Below are 19580 nucleotides of genomic sequence, written 5' to 3'. Positions count from 1 at the left end.
ACACACACACACACACACACACACACACAGACACACACGCACAGACACACACACACACACACACACACAGATGGATGGATGGGAGAAGACCTGTATTACTAGCCTGCATCCAAGCTGAACTGGTAAGAAAGGTTACATCCCTGATGGCCCCCTATTCTCTACATAGAGCACATGGACCAGGGCCCTATGTAGAGCACATGGACCAGGGCCCTACATAGAGCACATGGACCAGGGCCTTACATAGAGCACATGGACCAGGGCCTTACATAGAGCACATGGACCAGGGCCCTATGTAGAGCACATGGACCAGGGCCTTATGTAGAGCACATGGACCAGGGCCCTATGTAGAGCACATGGACCAGGGCCTTATGTAGAGCACATGGACCAGGGCCTTACATAGAGCACATGGACCAGGGCCCTACATAGAGCACATGGACCAGGAACCTACATAGAGCACATGGACCAGGGCCCTACGTAGAGTACATGGACCAGGGCCTTACATAGAGCACATGGACCAGGGCCTTACATAGAGCACATGGACCAGGGCTCTATGTAGAGCACATGGACCAGGGCCCTATGTAGAGCACATGGACCAGGGCCTTATGTAGAGCACATGGACCAGGGCCTTACATAGAGCACATGGACCAGGGCCTTACATAGAGCACATGGACCAGGGCCTTACATAAAGCACATGGACCAGGGCTCTATGTAGAGCACATGGACCAGGGCCCTATGTAGAGCACATGGACCAGGGCCTTATGTAGAGCACATGGACCAGGGCCCTACATAGAGCACATGGACCAGGGCCTTACATAGAGCACATGGACCAGGGCCCCACATAGAGCACATGGACCAGGGCCTTACATAGAGCACATGGACCAGGGCCTTATGTAGAGCACATAGACCAGGGCCCTACATAGAGCACTTGGACCAGGGCCTTATGTAGAGCACATGGACCAGGGCCTTACATAGAGCACATGGACCAGGGCCCTACATAGAGCACATGGACCAGGAACCTACATAGAGCACATGGACCAGGGCCCTACGTAGAGCACATGGACCAGGGCTCTATGTAGAGCACATGGACCAGGGCCCTACATAGAGTACTTGGACCAGGGCCTTATGTAGAGCACATGGACCAGGGCCTTATGTAGAGCACATGGACCAGGGCCTTACATAGAGCACATGGACCAGGGCCTTATGTAGAGCACATGGACCAGGGCCCTACATAGAGCACATGGACCAGGGCCTTATGTAGAGCACATGGACCAGGGCCTTACATAGAGCACATGGACCAGGGCCTTACATAGGGAATAGGGTTCCATTTGGGAGAGAGAACCGTTCAGGTTTGGCTCTATGCTAGTTCATTAGTACCTTAGAAATGTCCCCATTTTTTTTTTCAAAATCCTCAGTTTCCCCACATAGATGACGACTAGGTTTAAATAACGTAGATTTGTGTTGTCGTTTGTGGTACCAGACATGGATCAGTGTTTTTCCCAGCCTTGTCTGAACGGAGGGGAGTGTAAAGATCAGGTGTACGGTTATAACTGCTCCTGTCCTGCCGCCTTCACCGGAACACACTGTGAGACAGGTGAGCTACTGATAAAAAACCTCCCATTCATTGGAAAGAGTACTATTCAACTGATTCCTTCGTCCCAAATGGCACACTATTCCTTATATAGTGCACTACTTTTGACCAGGGACCACAAACTAGCATCCTGTCCAAGAGGTGTACTTGTACATCAAGCTGCCTCTCGCTACAGAAACAGGAGATAGACTCCTGCCCTATGGGCCGGTCTCATCAAGCTGCCTCTCACTACAGAAACAGGAGATAGACTCCTGCTCTATGGGCCGTTCTCATCAAGCTGCCTCTCACTACAGAAACAGGAGATAGACTCCTGCTCTATGGGCCGTTCTCATCAAGCTGCCTCTCGCTACAGAAACAGGAGATAGACTCCTGCCCTATGGGCCGTTCTCATCAAGCTGCCTCTCACTACAGAAACAGGAGATAGACTCCTGCCCTATGGGCCGGTCTCATCAAGCTGCCTCTCACTACAGAAACAGGAGATAGACTCCTGCTCTATGGGCCGGTCTCATCAAGCTGCCTCTCACTACAGAAACAGGAGATAGACTCCTGCCCTATGGGCCGTTCTGGCTCCGACAAGGCTTACTTAAGTCCCCTTTAGGGAATAGGGTGCCATTTGGGATCCACCTACTTTTATTCTGCCAGTTTATGGCAGTTAGAGAGTAGACACACAACATGGGTCCCATGGGTCCTGGTCAGTACGAGGCCATTTGGGAATAGAGGACCATTTGGGAATAGGGGGCCATTTGGGAATAGGGGACCATTTGGGAATAGGGGGACATTTGGGAATAGGGGACCAATTGGGAATAGGGGGCCATTTGGGAATAGGGGGCCATTTGGGATGCATCCTTACTCTGATTCTGAATGCCAGCTAGGCCATTTCTCTGGTTTAATTTACATGTTTGGAACAATGGTTCATGATATAAAATGTTACCGTAGACGGCCGGCGAGCCCTACTTCCTGCTCTCTGTTTCGACTTCCTGTAATAGAACATGTTTTCAATTGGGACAGCAGGTATTAAACGGAACGTGACTAACCTCTCTCTCTGGGAGAGGATGAGATGGGTGACTTCACATCCCAAATGGTACTCTTTTCCCTTTATAGTGCACTGCTTTTAACCAGGGGGCAATGGTACGTAGTGTACTGTATAGGCAACGGGGTGCCGTTTGGGAGCATCCTGAGAGTGGCTAGGAGCTCAGTGTTAGAGTGACCTGGTGGTTTGTTGAAAGGTTTTGCGGCGTCTCCTGTTTTCAGAGCTTCAGCATCGGTGTGGTTAGCTAATGGCTGAGAGCTGTGGCCTTGGCGATGGGCTTCTCCACCAAGAGCAACATCACGAAACAGAGAGAAAGAAAGAGCTCCCTTTGTGTAATATTGCTGTGGCGTAGTATGGCTGGCACACTATCCTTGTAACTGTCTGAATAATTCTTACAATTAGCTAGAAAGCCTCAAACTATGTTATTTTCTTTCGTAGAGTTGGTGGTGGTCCGTGTGAATTCATCGTCTACTCCTCAGCCTGAAAATCAAACAGGTAAGTTCTGGGTTATACGCTTGGAGGTCATTTGAATGTAGGTCATCAGACCGTCCGCGGTTTTGCCAGACAGAAACATGGAATCAGCTCGGAGTCTATTGGACAGAACCACCTCTCTCTGTCAAATAGAAAAAGAGCATTGGATATCTTGTATGTGATAAACGTCTTTCTCAGAGTTAATAATTTCCTAATCTTTTTTTTTTTTTTTTCAAGTACTTGTTTCAAAGTACTGTACTTTCCTGTTCTCTATGTGTTTTGGCATCATACACTGTGTTGCCTTAGGCCAAGTTATGGTATAAACTAAAGTAGATGTCCAGCCTCATCCTAAACCTTCTATCCTGGTTCTCTTGTCTGTCTAGCAGTGTCCTGTGAGGGGGAAGGCTGTGAGAAACACCAGATCTGTGAACACACCGGCCCTGGGAGTTACAACTGCACATGTACACAAGGATTCTATGGTGACAACTGTGAAGGTAAAGTACTGACTGGCACAGACCCTGCTCTAGGTGAAGACAGACAGCAGGTACAGGTCAGAGCCTTTTCTAGTAGAGTCTAGGTGAAGACAGACAGCAGGTCCAGGTCAGAGCCTTTTCTAGTAGAGTCATGTTGGAGACAGTTAGACAGCAGGTACAGGCCAGAGCTTTTTCTAGTAGAGTCTAGTTGGAGACAGTTAGACAGCAGGTACAGGTCAGAGCCTTTTCTAGTAGAGTCTAGTTGTAGACAGACAGCAGGTACAGGTCAGAGCCTTTTCTAGTAGGGTCAAGTTGGAGACAGACAGCAGGTACAGGTCAGAACCTTTTCTAGTAGAGTCTAGTTGGAGACAGACAGCAGGTACAGGTCAGAGCCTTTTCTAGTAGAGTCATGTTGGAGACAGTTAGACAGCAGGTACAGGCCAGAGCTTTTTCTAGTAGAGTCTAGTTGGAGACAGTTAGACAGCAGGTACAGGTCAGAGCCTTTTCTAGTAGAGTCTAGTTGGAGACAGTTAGACAGCAGGTACAGGTCAGAGCCTTTTCTAGTAGAGTCTAGTTGTAGACAGACAGCAGGTACAGGTCAGAGCCTTTTCTAGTAGGGTCTAGTTGGAGACAGACAGCAGGTACAGGTCAGAGCCTTTTCTAGTAGGGTCTAGGTGAAGACAGACAGCAGGTACAGGTCAGAGCCTTTTCTAGTAGAGTCATGTTGGAGACAGTTAGACAGCAGGTACAGGTCAGAGCCTTTTCTAGTAGGGTCTAGTTGGAGACAGTTAGACAGCAGGTACAGGTCAGAGCCTTTTCTAGTAGAGTCTAGTTGGAGACAGTTAGACAGCAGGTACAGGTCAGAGCCTTTTCTAGTAGGGTCTAGTTGGAGACAGTTAGACAGCAGGTATGTCAGTGGCGGTCAGTGACATTTAAGATGAGGGAGGACGTTTTATTTTTCATGAACACGGCCTTATTTCTATTGCAACATATTGGATGACTGTCATTCATATTCCATTCAGCCAGTTCAATGTAACATCGATAGGTTCAGGCTACTACATGATACTAGAATGTTCCCATATACTCATCATGAGGTTACTACAACCTAGCCTACGAATGAAAGTTTACAACGTCGGTGAACACAGGTCGAGATCATTTAGAGTAATCAAGCTGACAATGCATTGACACATTCAATACTGCCTTGGACACTATTACCTGCATCTAGCTGATCTAGGGTGTAATCATTAGTCCAACAGTTGCAAACGAGAGTTTCTATTGGACAAATTCAGGTATGTTTATCCCCGTTTTGTTCCGTTTGCTTCCGTTTTAAGAAAAGTTTTTCAACAGAATCGGTGGAATGAATACACCCCCTTTCTTAGCAGCCACGTGGTATTCAAATCAAATCAAACTATTTGTCACATGCACCGAATACAACAAGTGGAGACCTTACAGTGAAATGATGGTACCACATCGACTCGGTACCGGCACCCCGTGTATATAGCCTCCACATTGACTCTGTACCGGTACCCCCTGTATATAGCCTCCACATTGACTCTGTACCGTAACACCCTGTATATAGCCTCCACATTGACTCTGTACCGTAACACCCTGTATATAGCCTCCACATTGACTCTGTACCGGTACCCCCCTGTATATAGCCTCCACATTGACTCTGTACCGGTACCCCCTGTATATAGCCTCCACATTGACTCTATACCGGTACCCCTTGTATATAGCCTCCACATTGACTCTGTACCAGTACCCCCTGTATATAGCCTCCACATTGACTCTATACCGGTACCCCTTGTATATAGCCTCCACATTGACTCTGTACCGGTACCCCCTGTATATAGCCTCCACATTGACTCTGTACCGGTACCCCCTGTATATAGCCTCCACATTGACTCTGTACCGGTACCCCCTGTATATAGCCTCCACATTGTCTCTGTACCGGTACCCCCTGTATATAGCCTCCACATTGACTCTGTACCAGTACCCCCTGTATATAGCCTCCACATTGACTCTGTACCGTAACACCCTGTATATAGCCTCCACATTGACTCTGTACCGGTACACCCTGTATATAGCCTCCACATCGACTCTGTACCGTAACACCCTGTATATAGCCTCCACATTGGCTCGGTACTGGCACCCCGTGTATATTCTTTGTGTTATCATCTAGCTGTAATATTTTCAGATTTTTGTCTCTGCATTGTTAGGAAGGGCCCGCAAGTAAGCATTTCACTGTTAGTCTACACCTGTTGTTTACCAAGCACGTGACAAACAAAATGTGATTTGGCTTGATCCCACAGGAATGTGCCTCAGTACCTGGAAGAAAGAAAGGACTGCTGTAGTCTGTTCTGCTGTGATAATGGAGGATGTTCATCTGTAACGCCCAGTTTACTACGGGATCCTGGGGAACAACAGGCGATCTGGGGAACAATTGCTTTATGGCCCATTTTTATTAGTTTACTTACAAGGGGAAGTGCCGCTTTGTCTAGACTTGAAAGGACAGGGGCCTCTGTCTGGGCTGAAGCTGATGGTTGGTATTTATTCAGGTAGTTTCATCAGACAAGGGTGGTGTAATATGCCTTGCAGCAGGGCAGCAGAGTTGCGCAGAGCAGGGGCAAACTACTCCCTATACAGTGCACTACTTTTGACCAGGAAACTCTGACCTACTGCGTCCCTGAATAGCACCCTATTCCCTACATAGTGCATTGCTTTTGACCAGGAAACTCTGACACGCTGCGTCCCGAATAGCACCCTATTCCCTACATAGTGCATTGCTTTTGACCATGGGGACTCTAACTACATCCCAAATGGCACCCTAGTCACTAGTTCCTACTACTGCTAGTCAAAAGTAGTGCCCTAAATAGGGAATAGGGTGCCATTTGTGACGAATCCACTGACTGTGCCACTTACTCCTCTGGATGAGGTCCATGGTGCCACTCTATGGTCCTGCAGTCTACTCTATGGTCCAGCTGTCTACTCTATAGTCCAGCTGTCTACTCTATGGTCCTGCTGTCTACTCTATGGTCCTGCTGTCTACTCTATGGTCCTGCTGTCTACTCTATGATCCTGCTGTCTACTCTATGGTCCTGCTGTCTACTATATGATCCTGCTGTCTACTCTATGGTCCTGCTGTCTACTCTATGGTCCTGCTGTCTACTCTATGGTCCAGCCTGTCTACTCTATGGTCCTGCTGTCTACTCTATGGTCCTGCTGTCTACTATATGATCCTGCTGTCTACTCTATGGTCCTGCTGTCTACTCTATGATTAAATCCAAGATGGCGTAGCAGTCAGGCGTCTTTGTCTTCGTCTTGTCGTGTCCTGTGTATATATATTTTTATATATTTTTTTCTTCGCATATATTTTTTAAATATTTTTCTTAACCTCAACTTCAACATACTCTCTTGCAATCCGCCTCACCCAATGTGGTGCGGATCTGCTATTTTCTTTACTTCAGAACCGGAACCTCCAACAGAAGCTAGCCAGCTAACTAGCTAACTAGCTAGTAGTCAGCTAGCCACTGCTAGCGGTCATCAGCTAACCTTTAGCCAGGACAACTCCTGCCAGTCTGCACAGCGCGATTCAACCCAGAGCATATCGGACTTCTCCATATCCCCGGATTCCTACCGCAGCTCTGAACCTTTTCACCTGGATCATCGCAGCTAGCTAGATGCTATCCTAGTGGCTACTCCTGGCTAACGTCTCTGTCCCGAAGCAAGCACCAATTAGCCTGGAGCTAGCCTATGCTAGGCCCATTTCCCGGCTAGCTGAAGAGGTCCATCAGCCACTCCTTGGGCTACAATACCTACAGAATTTTGTCAATTGGCCTGGACCCCGTTTACTGCCGATACGGAGCCCCGCCGATCCATCACAACTGGACTACCGACGTAATCCGCCCGAGGGTTTTTTTCAACAGGCTCCTCCGTCACGACATCCCCTGAATGCCCATCTGCTAGCCTGCTAGCTGCTAGCCGCTAGCTGTCTAGAGCATATCGAACTGTTAGCTGAAAAGGTCCATCAGCCAATTTCTTGGGCTACCTATTTTGCCAATTGGCCTGGACCCTTTTACTAAACGGAGCCCTGCTGATCCAGCACGACTGGTCTGCTGACGTAACTGCACAAGGGGGGTACAACAGACTTCCCCCATTGCGACGTCACTCTAAGGCCTTTCTGGTAGCCTGCTATCCCCGGCCCGCTAGCTGTCTGAATCGCCGCGCCTCACCTGGCTACTGACTGGACCCTATGATCACTCGGCTACGCATGCCTCTCCCTAATGTCAATATGCCTTGTCCATTGCTGTTTTGGTTAGTGATTATTGTCTTAGCTAACCCAATTGTTCCATCTCCCACACATGCGGTGACCTCACCTGGTTTAAATGGTGTCTCTAGAGACAATACCTTTCTCATCGTCACTCAATGCCTAGGTTTACCTCCACTGTATTCACATCCTACCATACCTTTGTCTGTACATTATGCCTTGAATCTATTCTACCGCACCCAGAAACCTGCTCCCTTTTACTCTCTGTTCCGAACGCGCTAGACGACCAGTTCTTATAGCCTTTAGCCGTACCCTTATCCTACTCCACCTCTGTTCCTCTGGTGATGTAGAGGTTAACCCAGGCCCTGCAGTATCTAGCTCCACTCCCATTCCCCAGGCACTCTCATTTGTTGACTTCTGTAACCGTAAAAGCCTTGGTTTCATGCATGTTAACATTAGAAGCCTCCTCCCTAAGTTTGTTTTATTCACTGCTTTAGTACACTCTGCCAACCCAGATGGCCTAGCCGTGTCTGAATCCTGGCTTAGGAAGGCCACCAAAAACCCTGAAATTTCCATCCCTAACTATAACATTTTCCGACAAGATAGAACTGCCAAAGGGGACGGAGTTGCAATCTACTGCAGAGATAGCCTGCAGAGTTCTGTCCTACAATCCAGGTCTGTGCCCAAACAATTTGAGCTACTACTTTTAAAAATTGACCTTTCCAGAAACAAGTCTCTCACCATTGCCGCTTGCTATAGACCACCTTCTGCCCCCAGCTGTGCCCTGGACACCATATGTGAATTGATTGCCCCCCATCTATCTTCTGAGCTCGTGCTGTTAGGTGACCTAAACTGGGACATGCTTAACACCCCGGCCATCCTACAATCTAAGTGTGATGCCCTCAATCTCACACAAATTATCAATGAACCTACCAGGTACAACCCGAAATCCGTAAACACGGGCACCCTCATAGATATCATCCTAACCAACCTGCCCTCCAAATACACATCTGCTGTCTTCAACCAGGATCTCAGTGATCACTGCCTCATTGCCTGCATCCGTAAAGGGTCTGCGGTCAAACGACCACCACTCATCACTGTCAAACGCTCCCTAAAACACTTCAGCGAGCAGGCCTTTCTAATCAACCTGGCCTGGGTATCCTGGAAGGATATTGACCTCATTCCGTCAGTAGAAGATGCCTGGTTATTCTTTAAAAGTGCTTTCCTCACCATCTTAAATAAGCATGCCCCATTCAAAAAATGTAGAACCAGGAACAGATACAGCCCTTGGATCACTCCAGACCTGACTGCCCTTGACCAACACAAAACCATCCTGTGGCGTTCTGCATTAGCATCGAACAGCCCCCGCGATATGCAACTTTTCAGGGAAGTTAGGAACCAATATACACAGGCAGTTAGGAAAGCAAAGGCTAGCTTTTTCAAATAGAAATTTGCATCCTGTAGCACAAACTCCAAAAAAGATCTGGGACACTGTAAAGTCCATGGAGAATAAGAGCACCTCCTCCCAGCTGCCCACTGCACTGTGGCTATTACCTGAAACCCTGTCATCACCGATAAATCCACAATAATTGATCATTTCAATAAGCATTTTTCTACCGCTGGCCATGCTTTACACCTGGCTTCCCCTACCCCAAGCAACAGCCCTGCACCCCCACAGCAACTTGCCCAAGCCTCCCACATTTCTCCTTCAGCCAAATCCAGATAGCTGATGTTCTGAAAGAGCTGCAAAATCTGGACCCCTACAAATCAGTCGGGCTAGACAATCTGGACCATTCTTTCTAAAAGTATCCGCCGAAATTGTTGCAACCCCTATTACTAGCTTATTCAACCTCTCTTTCATATCGTCTGAGATCCCCAAAGATTGGAAAGCTGCCGCGGTCATCCCCCTTTTCAAAATGGGAGACCCTCTAGACCCAAACTGCTACAGACCTATATCTATCCTACCTTGCCTTTCTAAGTCTTCGAAAGCCAAGTTAACAAACAGATCACCGACCATTTCGAATCCCACCGTACCTTTTCCCGCTATGCAATCTGGTTTCCGAGCTGGTCATGGGTGCACCTCAGCCCTAAACATTATCATAACCGCCATCGATAAGAGACAATACTGTGCAGCTGTATTCATCGACCTGGCCAAGGCTTTCGACTCGTGTCAATCACAACATTCTTATCGGCAGACTCAACAGCCTTGGTTTCTCAAATGACTGCCTCGCCTGGTTCACCAACTACTTCTCAGACAGAATTCAGTGTGTCAAATCGGAGGGCCTGTTGTCCGGACCTCAGGCCGTCTCTATGGGTGTGCCACAGGGTTCAATTCTCGGGCGACTCTTTTCTCTGTATATATCAATGATGTCGCTCTTGCTGCTGGTGAGTCTCTGATCCACCTCTACGCAGACGACGCCATTCTGTATACTTCTGGCCCTTCTTTGGACACTGTGTTACCTAACCTCCCTACGAGCTTCAATGCCATACATTGTGGCCTCCTTCTGCTCTTAAATGCAAGTAAAACTAAATGCATGCTCTTCAACCGATCGCTGCCCACACCTGCCCGCCCATCTAGCATCACTTCTCTGGACGGTTCTGACTTAGAATATGTGGACAACTACAAATACCTAGGTGTCTGGTTAGACTGTAAACTCTCCTTCCAGATTCAAATTAAGCATCACCAATCCAAAATTAAATCTAGAATCGGCTTCCTATTTCGCAACAAAGCCTCCTTCACTCATGCTGCCAAACATACCCTCGTAAAACCAACTATCCTACCAATCCTCGACTTCGGCGACACTCTACTCAGCAAACTGGATGCAGTCTATCACAGTGCCATCCGTTTTGTCAACAAAGCCCCATATACTACCCACCACTGCGACCTGTATGCTCTAGTCGGCTGGCCCTCGCTACATATTCGTCGCCAAACCCACTGGCTCCAGGTCATCTATAAGTCTTTGCTAGGTAAAGCCCCACCTTATCTCAGCTCACTGGTCACCATAGCAGCACACACCGGTAGCACGCGCTCCAGCAGGTATATTTCACTGGTCTCCCCTCAAATCCAATTCCTCTTTTGGCCGCCTTTCCTTCCAGTTCTCTGCTGCCAATGACTGGAACGAACTGCAAAAATCTCTGAAGCTGGAGACTCATATCTCCCTCATTAACTTTAAGCACCAGCTGTCAGAGCAGCTCACAGATCATTGCACCTGTACAAAGCCCATCTGTAAACAGCCCATCCAACTACCGCATCCCCGTACTGTTATGTATTTTATGTTTTTGCTCCTTTGCACCCCAGCATCTCTACTTGCACATTCATCTTCTGCACATCTATCACTCCAGTGTTTAATTGCTAAATTGTAATTATTTCGCCACTATGGCCTACTTATTGCCTTTCCTCCCTTATCTTACCTCATTTGCACACACTGTATATATACTTTCTTCTATTTTGTTAATGACTGTATGTTTGTTTATGCCATGTATTGTGTTGTTGTTGTTTGTGTCGCACTGCTTTGCTTTATCTTGGCCAGGTCACAGTTGTAAATGAGAACTTGTTCTCAACTGGCCTACCTGGTTAAATAAAGGTGAAATAAAATAAAATGTAAATAAAATGGTGCAGCTGTCTACTCTAGGGTCCTGCTGTCTACTCTATGGTCCTGTTGTCTACTCTATGGTCCAGCTGTCTACTCTATGGTCCTGTTGTCTACTCTATGGTCCAGCTGTCTACTCTCTGGTCCTGTTGTCTACTCTATGGTCCAGCTGTCTACTCTATGGTCCTGCTGTCTACTCTATGGTCCAGCTGTCTACTCTCTGGTCCTGTTGTCTACTCTATGGTCCAGCTGTCTACTCTCTGGTCCTGCTGTCTACTCTATGGTCCAGCTGTCTACTCTCTGGTCCTGCTGTCTACTCTATGGTCCTGCTGTCTACTCTATGGTCCAGCTGTCTACTCTCTGGTCCTGCTGTCTACTCTCTGGTCCTGCTGTCTACTCTATGGTCCTGCTGTCTACTCTTTGGTCCTGCTGTCTACTCTACGATCCTGCTGTCTACCCTACGGTCCTGGTGTCTACTCTCTGGTCCTGCTGTCTACTCTATGGTCCAGCTGTCTACTCTATGGTCCTGCTGTCTACTCTCTGGTCCTGCTGTCTACTCTCTGGTCCTGCTGTCTACTCTATGGTCCTGCTGTCTACTCTTTGGTCCTGCTGTCTACTCTACGATCCTGCTGTCTACCCTACGGTCCTGGTGTCTACTCTCTGGTCCTGCTGTCTACTCTATGGTCCAGCTGTCTACTCTATGGTCCTGCTGTCTACTCTATGGTCCTGCTGTCTACTCTATGGGTCCTGCTGTCTACTCTATGGAACAGCTGCTTGCTGCATAAACCACATGACACATCCTGTGTTATTGTACTGCTACCTCTAGTACTATTTCACCTCCTTAGAGGGAAATATCATACTGTGCCATAGATCCCAAATGGCACCCTATTCCCTATAGACCCTGTTGAAAAGTAGTGCACTAAATAGGGAATTGGGTATCATTTGGGATGCAGTCTATGTGTGTGTTAGGAAATGGACAATGTGTTTTCATAACCGGTGGGTAGGTTCTCCCGCGAGACATTGGTTTCCCCCACCGAGGCTGAAGTCCTGTTGCCACGGTCAACACAGATTTATTCCTCAGCTCCAAAAAGCTCTTTAATAGTATGTGAGCCATTGCAAATTCATGCTACTCCTCACCCTTAAACTGAAGTAACTATCAAGGCTTATATAGACTCTCCTAAATCTTCCAAATACTTTCCTGCCTGGCTCACTTGGAAGGCCCTGTGGAAAAAGGAGTAGGATCCTCGGGAGAGGGAAAGTAGCAGAAGAGAGAAGGACAGGGAAAGAGAGAGAGAGAGCAGGAGAGAGAGAAGGTAACAGGACACAGGACGGACGGAGAGCCTCCTAATCGGTCCTCGTAGATCAAAGAGAAAACACACGGCCAATGAAAACCTCTCCAGCTAATTAAACAGTCCATTAATTTGCCCCAGGGGGCATAGCTCCATTTTGATAATTCTTGAGTCCCAAATGGCACCCTATTACCTATATAGTGCACGACTATTGACCAGGGCCCATAGGGCTCTGGTCGAATGCAGTACACTACATAGGGAATAGGCTGATATTCGGGACACAGACCACAAAACATGTTCCATATCACGAGAAAAAGAATACCCAGCCGTCGTCCTTCCTCCGAACCCCCTGACTTCAAAGGGAAGTTGTTTAGCGTTGATATAGCCACTTCCTTTGTTCTTCACTGCTGCAATTCGAAGGCAGAGAGAGGAGAGAAAAAAATAAATATTCCTTTAGTTAGCATTGATAGCAGCCACTTCCTTTATTTAGCATTGATAGCAGCCACTTCCTTTATTTAGCAGTGATACAGCCACTTCCTTTATTTAGCAGTGATACAGCCACTTCCTTTATTTAGCAGTGATACAGCCACTTCCTTTATTTAGCAGTGATACAGCCACTTCCTTTATTTAGCAGTGATACAGACACTTCCATTGATCCACACTGCTGCAAGTAGGCAGAGAGAGGAAAATGAAATAATTCTTCCAGTTTGGACTGAAGGAAGGAGACAAGGAGCCTGCTGACTGACTAACAGACTGAGAGCGATCTGGTCCTGTGAACTACAGCTAGCTATGAGAACGTTCTGGTCCTGTGAACTACAGCTAGCTATGAGATAAAGATGTAGGGTAGGAAAATGGCCCTGAATCAATGGGACATTTACAGTAAAGGGGTAGTGTTGATGTTCTCTGGGACTGGGGTAGTGTCGATGTTCTCTGGGACTGGGGTAGTGTTGATGTTCTCTGGGACTGGGGTAGTGTAGATGTTCTCTGGGACTGGGGTAGTGTAGATGTTCTCTGGGACTGGGGTAGTGTAGATGTTCTCTGGGACTGGGATACTGTAGATGTTCTCTGGGACTGGGGTAGTGTCGATGTTCTCTGGGACTGGGGTAGTGTCGATGTTCTCTGGGACTGGGGTAGTGTAGATGTTCTCTGGGACTGGGGTAGTGTAGATGTTCTCTGGGACTGGGGTAGTGTCGATGTTCTCTGGGACTGGGGTAGTGTAGATGTTCTCTGGGACTGGGATAGTGTAGATGTTCTCTGGGACTGGGATAGTGTTGATGTTCTCTGGGACTGGGATAGTGTTGATGTTCTCTGGGACTGGGATAGTGTTGATGTTCTCTGGGACTGGGATAGTGTTGATGTTCTCTGGGACTGGGGTAGTGTAGATGTTCTCTGGGACTGGGGTAGTGTTGATGTTCTCTGGGACTGGGGTAGTGTTGATGTTCTCTGGGACTGGGGTAGTGTTGATGTTCTCTGGGACTGGGGTAGTGTTGATGTTCTCTGGGACTGGGATAGTGTTGATGTTCTCTGGGACTGGGATAGTGTTGATGTTCTCTGGGACTGGGATACTGTTGATGTTCTCTGGGACTGGGGTAGTGTTGATGTTCTCTGGGACTGGGGTAGTGTTGATGTTCTCTGGGACTGGGGTAGTGTTGATGTTCTCTGGGACTGGGGTGGTGTAGATGTTCTCTGGGACTGGGGTAGTGTTGATGTTCTCTGGGACTGGGATAGTGTTGATGTTCTCTGGGACTGGGATAGTGTTGATGTTCTCTGGGACTGGGATACTGTTGATGTTCTCTGGGACTGGGGTAGTGTTGATGTTCTCTGGGACTGGGATAGTGTTGATGTTCTCTGGGACTGGGATAGTGTTGATGTTCTCTGGGACTGGGATACTGTTGATGTTCTCTGGGACTGGGGTAGTGTAGATGTTCTCTGGGACTGGGGTAGTGTAGATGTTCTCTGGGACTGGGGTAGTGTAGATGTTCTCTGGGACTGGGGTAGTGTAGATGTTCTCTGGGACTGGGGTAGTGTAGATGTTCTCTGGGACTGGGGTAGTGTTGATGTTCTCTGGGACTGGGATACTGTTGATGTTCTCTGGGACTGGGGTAGTGTTGATGTTCTCTGGGACTGGGGTAGTGTTGATGTTCTCTGGGACTGGGGTAGTGTTGATGTTCTCTGGGACTGGGGTGGTGTAGATGTTCTCTGGGACTGGGGTAGTGTTGATGTTCTCTGGGACTGGGATAGTGTTGATGTTCTCTGGGACTGGGATAGTGTTGATGTTCTCTGGGACTGGGATACTGTTGATGTTCTCTGGGACTGGGGTAGTGTTGATGTTCTCTGGGACTGGGATAGTGTTGATGTTCTCTGGGACTGGGATAGTGTTGATGTTCTCTGGGACTGGGATACTGTTGATGTTCTCTGGGACTGGGGTAGTGTTGATGTTCTCTGGGACTGGGGTAGTGTAGATGTTCTCTGGGACTGGGGTAGTGTAGATGTTCTCTGGGACTGGGGTAGTGTAGATGTTCTCTGGGACTGGGGTAGTGTAGATGTTCTCTGGGACTGGGGTAGTGTTGATGTTCTCTGGGACTGGGGTAGTGTTGATGTTCTCTGGGACTGGGGTGGTGTAGATGTTCTCTGGGACTGGGATAGTGTTGATGTTCTCTGGGACTGGGGTAGTGTAGATGTTCTCTGGGACTGGGGTAGTGTAGATGTTCTCTGGGACTGGGGTAGTGTAGATGTTCTCTGGGACTGGGGTAGTGTAGATGTTCTCTGGGACTGGGTAGTGTAGATGTTCTCTGGGACTGGGATAGTGTTGATGTTCTCTGGGACTGGGGTAGTGTAGATGTTCTCTGGGACTGGGGTAGTGTAGATGTTCTCTGGGACTGGGATAGTGTTGATGTTCTCTGGGACTGGGGTAGTGTAGATGTTCTCTGGGACTGGGGTGGTGTAGATGTTCTCTGGGACTGGGGTAGTGTTGATGTTCTCTGGGACTGGGTAGTGTAGATGTTCTCTGGGACTGGGATACTGTAGATGTTCTCTGGGACTGGGGTAGTGTCAATGTTCTCTGGGACTGGGGGTAGTGTAGATGTTCTCTGGGACTGGGATAGTGTTGATGTTCTCTGGGACTGGGGTAGTGTAGATGTTCTCTGGGACTGGGGTGGTGTAGATGTTCTCTGGGACTGGGGTAGTGTTGATGTTCTCTGGGACTGGGGTAGTGTAGATGTTCTCTGGGACTGGGATACTGTAGATGTTCTCTGGGACTGGGGTAGTGTCGATGTTCTCTGGGACTGGGGTAGTGTAGATGTTCTCTGGGACTGGGGTAGTTGGTAGGTATGTTCTCTGGGACTGGGGTAGTGTAGATGTTCTCTGGGACTGGGGTAGTGTAGATGTTCTCTGGGACTGGGGTAGTGTAGATGTTCTCTGGGACTGGGGTAGTGTAGGTGTTCTCTGGGACTGGGGTAGTGTAGATGTTCTCTGGGACTGGGGTAGTGTAGATGTTCTCTGGGACTGGGGTAGTGTTGATGTTCTCTGGGACTGGGGTAGTGTAGATGTTCTCTGGGACTGGGGTAGTGTAGATGTTCTCTGGGACTGGGGTAGTGTAGATGTTCTCTGGGACTGGGGTAGTGTAGATGTTCTCTGGGACTGGGGTACTGTTGAAGCTGCCGCTCTAAACGTGTTACAGACCTCTGAGGTTGTACATGTACCTTATCAAAGGCTATCCCTGTCATCCTGTAGCAAATTACCCAACATGCTATGAGCTGTTCTGTGTCTTTTCAGTCAGTGTCTGTGACCTCTTCTCTTCTGTCTGTGTCTGTCATCCACAGAGGAGTGTCTGTGCCAGAATGGTGGCGTCTGTGTGGAAGTGAATGGGACCTGTGACTGTCCCTCAGGCTTCACCGGACTCTACTGTCAGTTCGGTACATATCATATTATATACTGGACTCTACTGTCAGTTTGGTACATATCATATTATATACTGGACTCTACTGTCCGTTTGGTACATATCATATTATATACTGGACTCTACTGTCCGTTTGGTACATATCATATCATATACTGGACTCTACTGTCCGTTTGGTACATATCATATCATATACTGGACTCTACTGTCCGTTTGGTACATATCATATTATATACTGGACTCTACTGTCCGTTTGGTACATATCATATCATATACTGGACTCTACTGTCCGTTTGGTACATATCATATTATATACTGGACTCTACTGTCCGTTTGGTACATATCATATCATATACTGGACTCTACTGTCCGTTTGGTACATATCATATCATATACTGGACTCTACTGTCCGTTTGGTACATATCATATTATATACTGGACTCTACTGTCCGTTTGGTACATATCATATCATATACCGGACTCTACTGTCAGTTCGGTATGTATCATATTATATACTGGACTCTACTGTCCGTTTGGTACATATCATATCATATACTGGACTCTACTGTCAGTTTGGTACATATCATATTATATACTGGACTCTACTGTCCGTTTGGTATATATCATATCATATACTGGACTCTACTGTCAGTTTGGTACATATCATACATATTATATTAAACACTAGACTGTAATTGGAAACAGACAGAGGCACTCCTAGTGAATCTCATGCTGTAGAATGTACCTTACTTACAATTTGTTAGCATCACACAGTACCATTACCAGAGTAGGTAGGCTGTAAATATGCCTTTTCAGATAGTCACATTAGGCTTGAATAGTGACTGTCCTTCACTTAGTGTTGTCATGTTTAACATGCTGTTTATCTCTCGGACCCCCCTGTCCTCCTCAGAGGTGACCCAGACCCCATGCAGCAACAGCAGGCCGTGTCCTGACGGAGGACCCTGTCTGGAGTACGGAGGAACCTACCTGTGTACCTGTCAGACAGGTGTGGCAGACGTAGATCACAGGGACTTCTATCCTCCCTATGGTAAGAGCCTACTGTCTTCTTCTTCTTCACCTCCTTCTCTTCCTCCTCCATTTCCTCCTTCTGCTCCTCCACCTCTTCCTCCTCTTCCTCTTCCTCCTCCTCCTCTTCCTCCTCAAATCAATCAAATGTATTTATATAGCCCTTCGTATATCAGCTGAAATCTCAAAGTGCTGTACAGAAACCCAGCCTAAAACCCCAAACAGCAAGCAATGCATGTGAAAGAGGCACGGTGGCTAGGAAAAACTCCCTAGGAAAAAACTCCCTAGAAAGGCCAAAAACCTAGGAAGAAACCTAGAGAGGAACCAGGCTATGAGGGGTGGCCAGTCCTCTTCTGGCTGTGCCGGGTGGATATTATAACAGAACATGGTCAAGATGTTAAAATGTTCATAAATGACCAGCATGGTCAAATAATAATATTGTAGTTGTCGAGGGTGCAACAAGCACGTCCGGTGAACAGGTCAGGGTTCCGTAGCCGCAGGCAGAACAGTTGAAACTGGAGCAGCAGCATGGCCAGGTGGACTGGGGACAGCAAGGAGTCATCATGCCAGGTAGTCCCGAGGCATGGTCCTAGGGCTCAGGTCCTCCGAGAGAAAGAAAGAAAGAGAAAAAGAGAGAATTAGAGAGAGCATATTTACATTCACACAGGACACCAGATAAGACAAGAGAAATACTCCAGATGAATCAGACTGACCCTAGCCCCCCGGCACATAAACTACTGCAGCATAAATACTGGAGGCTGAGACAGGAGGGATCAGAAGACACTGTGGCCCCATCCGATGATACCCCCGGACACGGCCAAACAGGCATTCTCCATTCTCTTCCTCCTCCTCTTCCTCCTGATCTTCCTCCTTTTCCTCTTCCTCCTCATTCTCGTCCTCCTCTTCCTCCTCCTTCTCTTCCTCCTTCTCTTCCTCCTCCTCCTCTTCCTACTCCGCCTCCTCTTCCTCCCGATCTTCCTCCTCCTTCTTCTCTCCTACCATGTGGGCCAAGGAACAGGCCCCTCTGACTCTGTTCTATAGTGTTGCTGTACACCAGAGCCTGTTACTATAGTGATAAACAAACTCTATGCCAGGCCAGTCTCATCGTGTCGAGGCGGGTGGCTCCTGTGTGTGTGTGAGAGTCACATTCACTGTTTGGGAAAGATAAATTGAAAAAGGATTTATTCTGGAGTTGACTAATTGTGGAGATAATGTTTCAGCCCTGCCTGCCATGAAGTGGCAGATCATGAATGTGTTTCTAATGACTGAACCGTACCCACACAATCACATTAAAGTTAGGAGGTTTAACCTCCCTCTGGGGTGTGTGTGTGTGTGAGTGTGTGTGTGTGTGTGTGTGTGTGTGTGTGTGTGTGTGTGTGTGTGTGTGTGTGTGTGTGTGTGTGTGTGTTGTGATGGAATGCGGTCAAGTCGGGTGTGTGTGTGTGTGTGTGTGTGTGTGTGTGTGTGTGTGGTGTGTGTGTGTGTGTGTGTGTGTGTGTGTTGTGATGGAATGCGGTCAAGTCGGTGTGTGTGTGTGTGCGTGCGTGCGTGCGTGGTGTGTGTGTGTGTGTGTGTGTGTGTGTGTGTTGTGATGGAACGCGGTCAAGTCGTTGCGTGTGTTTTCCAGTACAGCCTCGATCGGTCTGTGATTCGTCTCCGTGTCTGAACGGAGGTCACTGCTATGAGAGAGATGGAGGCTACACCTGCGAATGCAAGCATGGATACAGAGGGAAGCACTGTGAGAAAGGTAGTATGACCAAAGCTTTTACCTCATTACCCTGGGAAACATTTACCCCATTACCCTGGGAAACATTTACCCCATTACCCTGGGAAACATTTACCCCATTACCCTGGGAAACATTTACCCCATTACCCTGGGAAACATTTACCTCATTACCCTGGGAAACATTTACCCCATTACCCTGGAAACATTTACCCCTTACCCTGG

General features: G+C 47.8%; 1 protein-coding gene across 1 annotated transcript in view; it reads left to right on the top strand.

The window, feature by feature from the left end:
• LOC115188678 (sushi, nidogen and EGF-like domain-containing protein 1) overlaps positions 1–19379 on the top strand; it is a gene marked incomplete at its 3' end in the record, with an annotated part of 50129 nt that extends 30750 nt beyond the window's left edge. Inside the window, 6 exon segments of the mRNA XM_029747389.1 lie at positions 1478–1591; positions 3057–3113; positions 3473–3583; positions 16530–16622; positions 17517–17654; positions 19260–19379. Coding sequence (XP_029603249.1) covers positions 1478–1591; positions 3057–3113; positions 3473–3583; positions 16530–16622; positions 17517–17654; positions 19260–19379 — 633 coding nt within the window.
• Between the last annotated feature and the right edge of the window lie 201 nt (positions 19380–19580).

Source organism: Salmo trutta, unplaced genomic scaffold (genome assembly GCF_901001165.1).
Source record: "Salmo trutta unplaced genomic scaffold, fSalTru1.1, whole genome shotgun sequence".
Taxonomy (NCBI): Eukaryota; Metazoa; Chordata; class Actinopteri; order Salmoniformes; family Salmonidae; genus Salmo; species Salmo trutta.
Note: the sequence above shows the minus strand (reverse complement) of the source record. Positions and strands in the feature narration are given on the sequence as shown.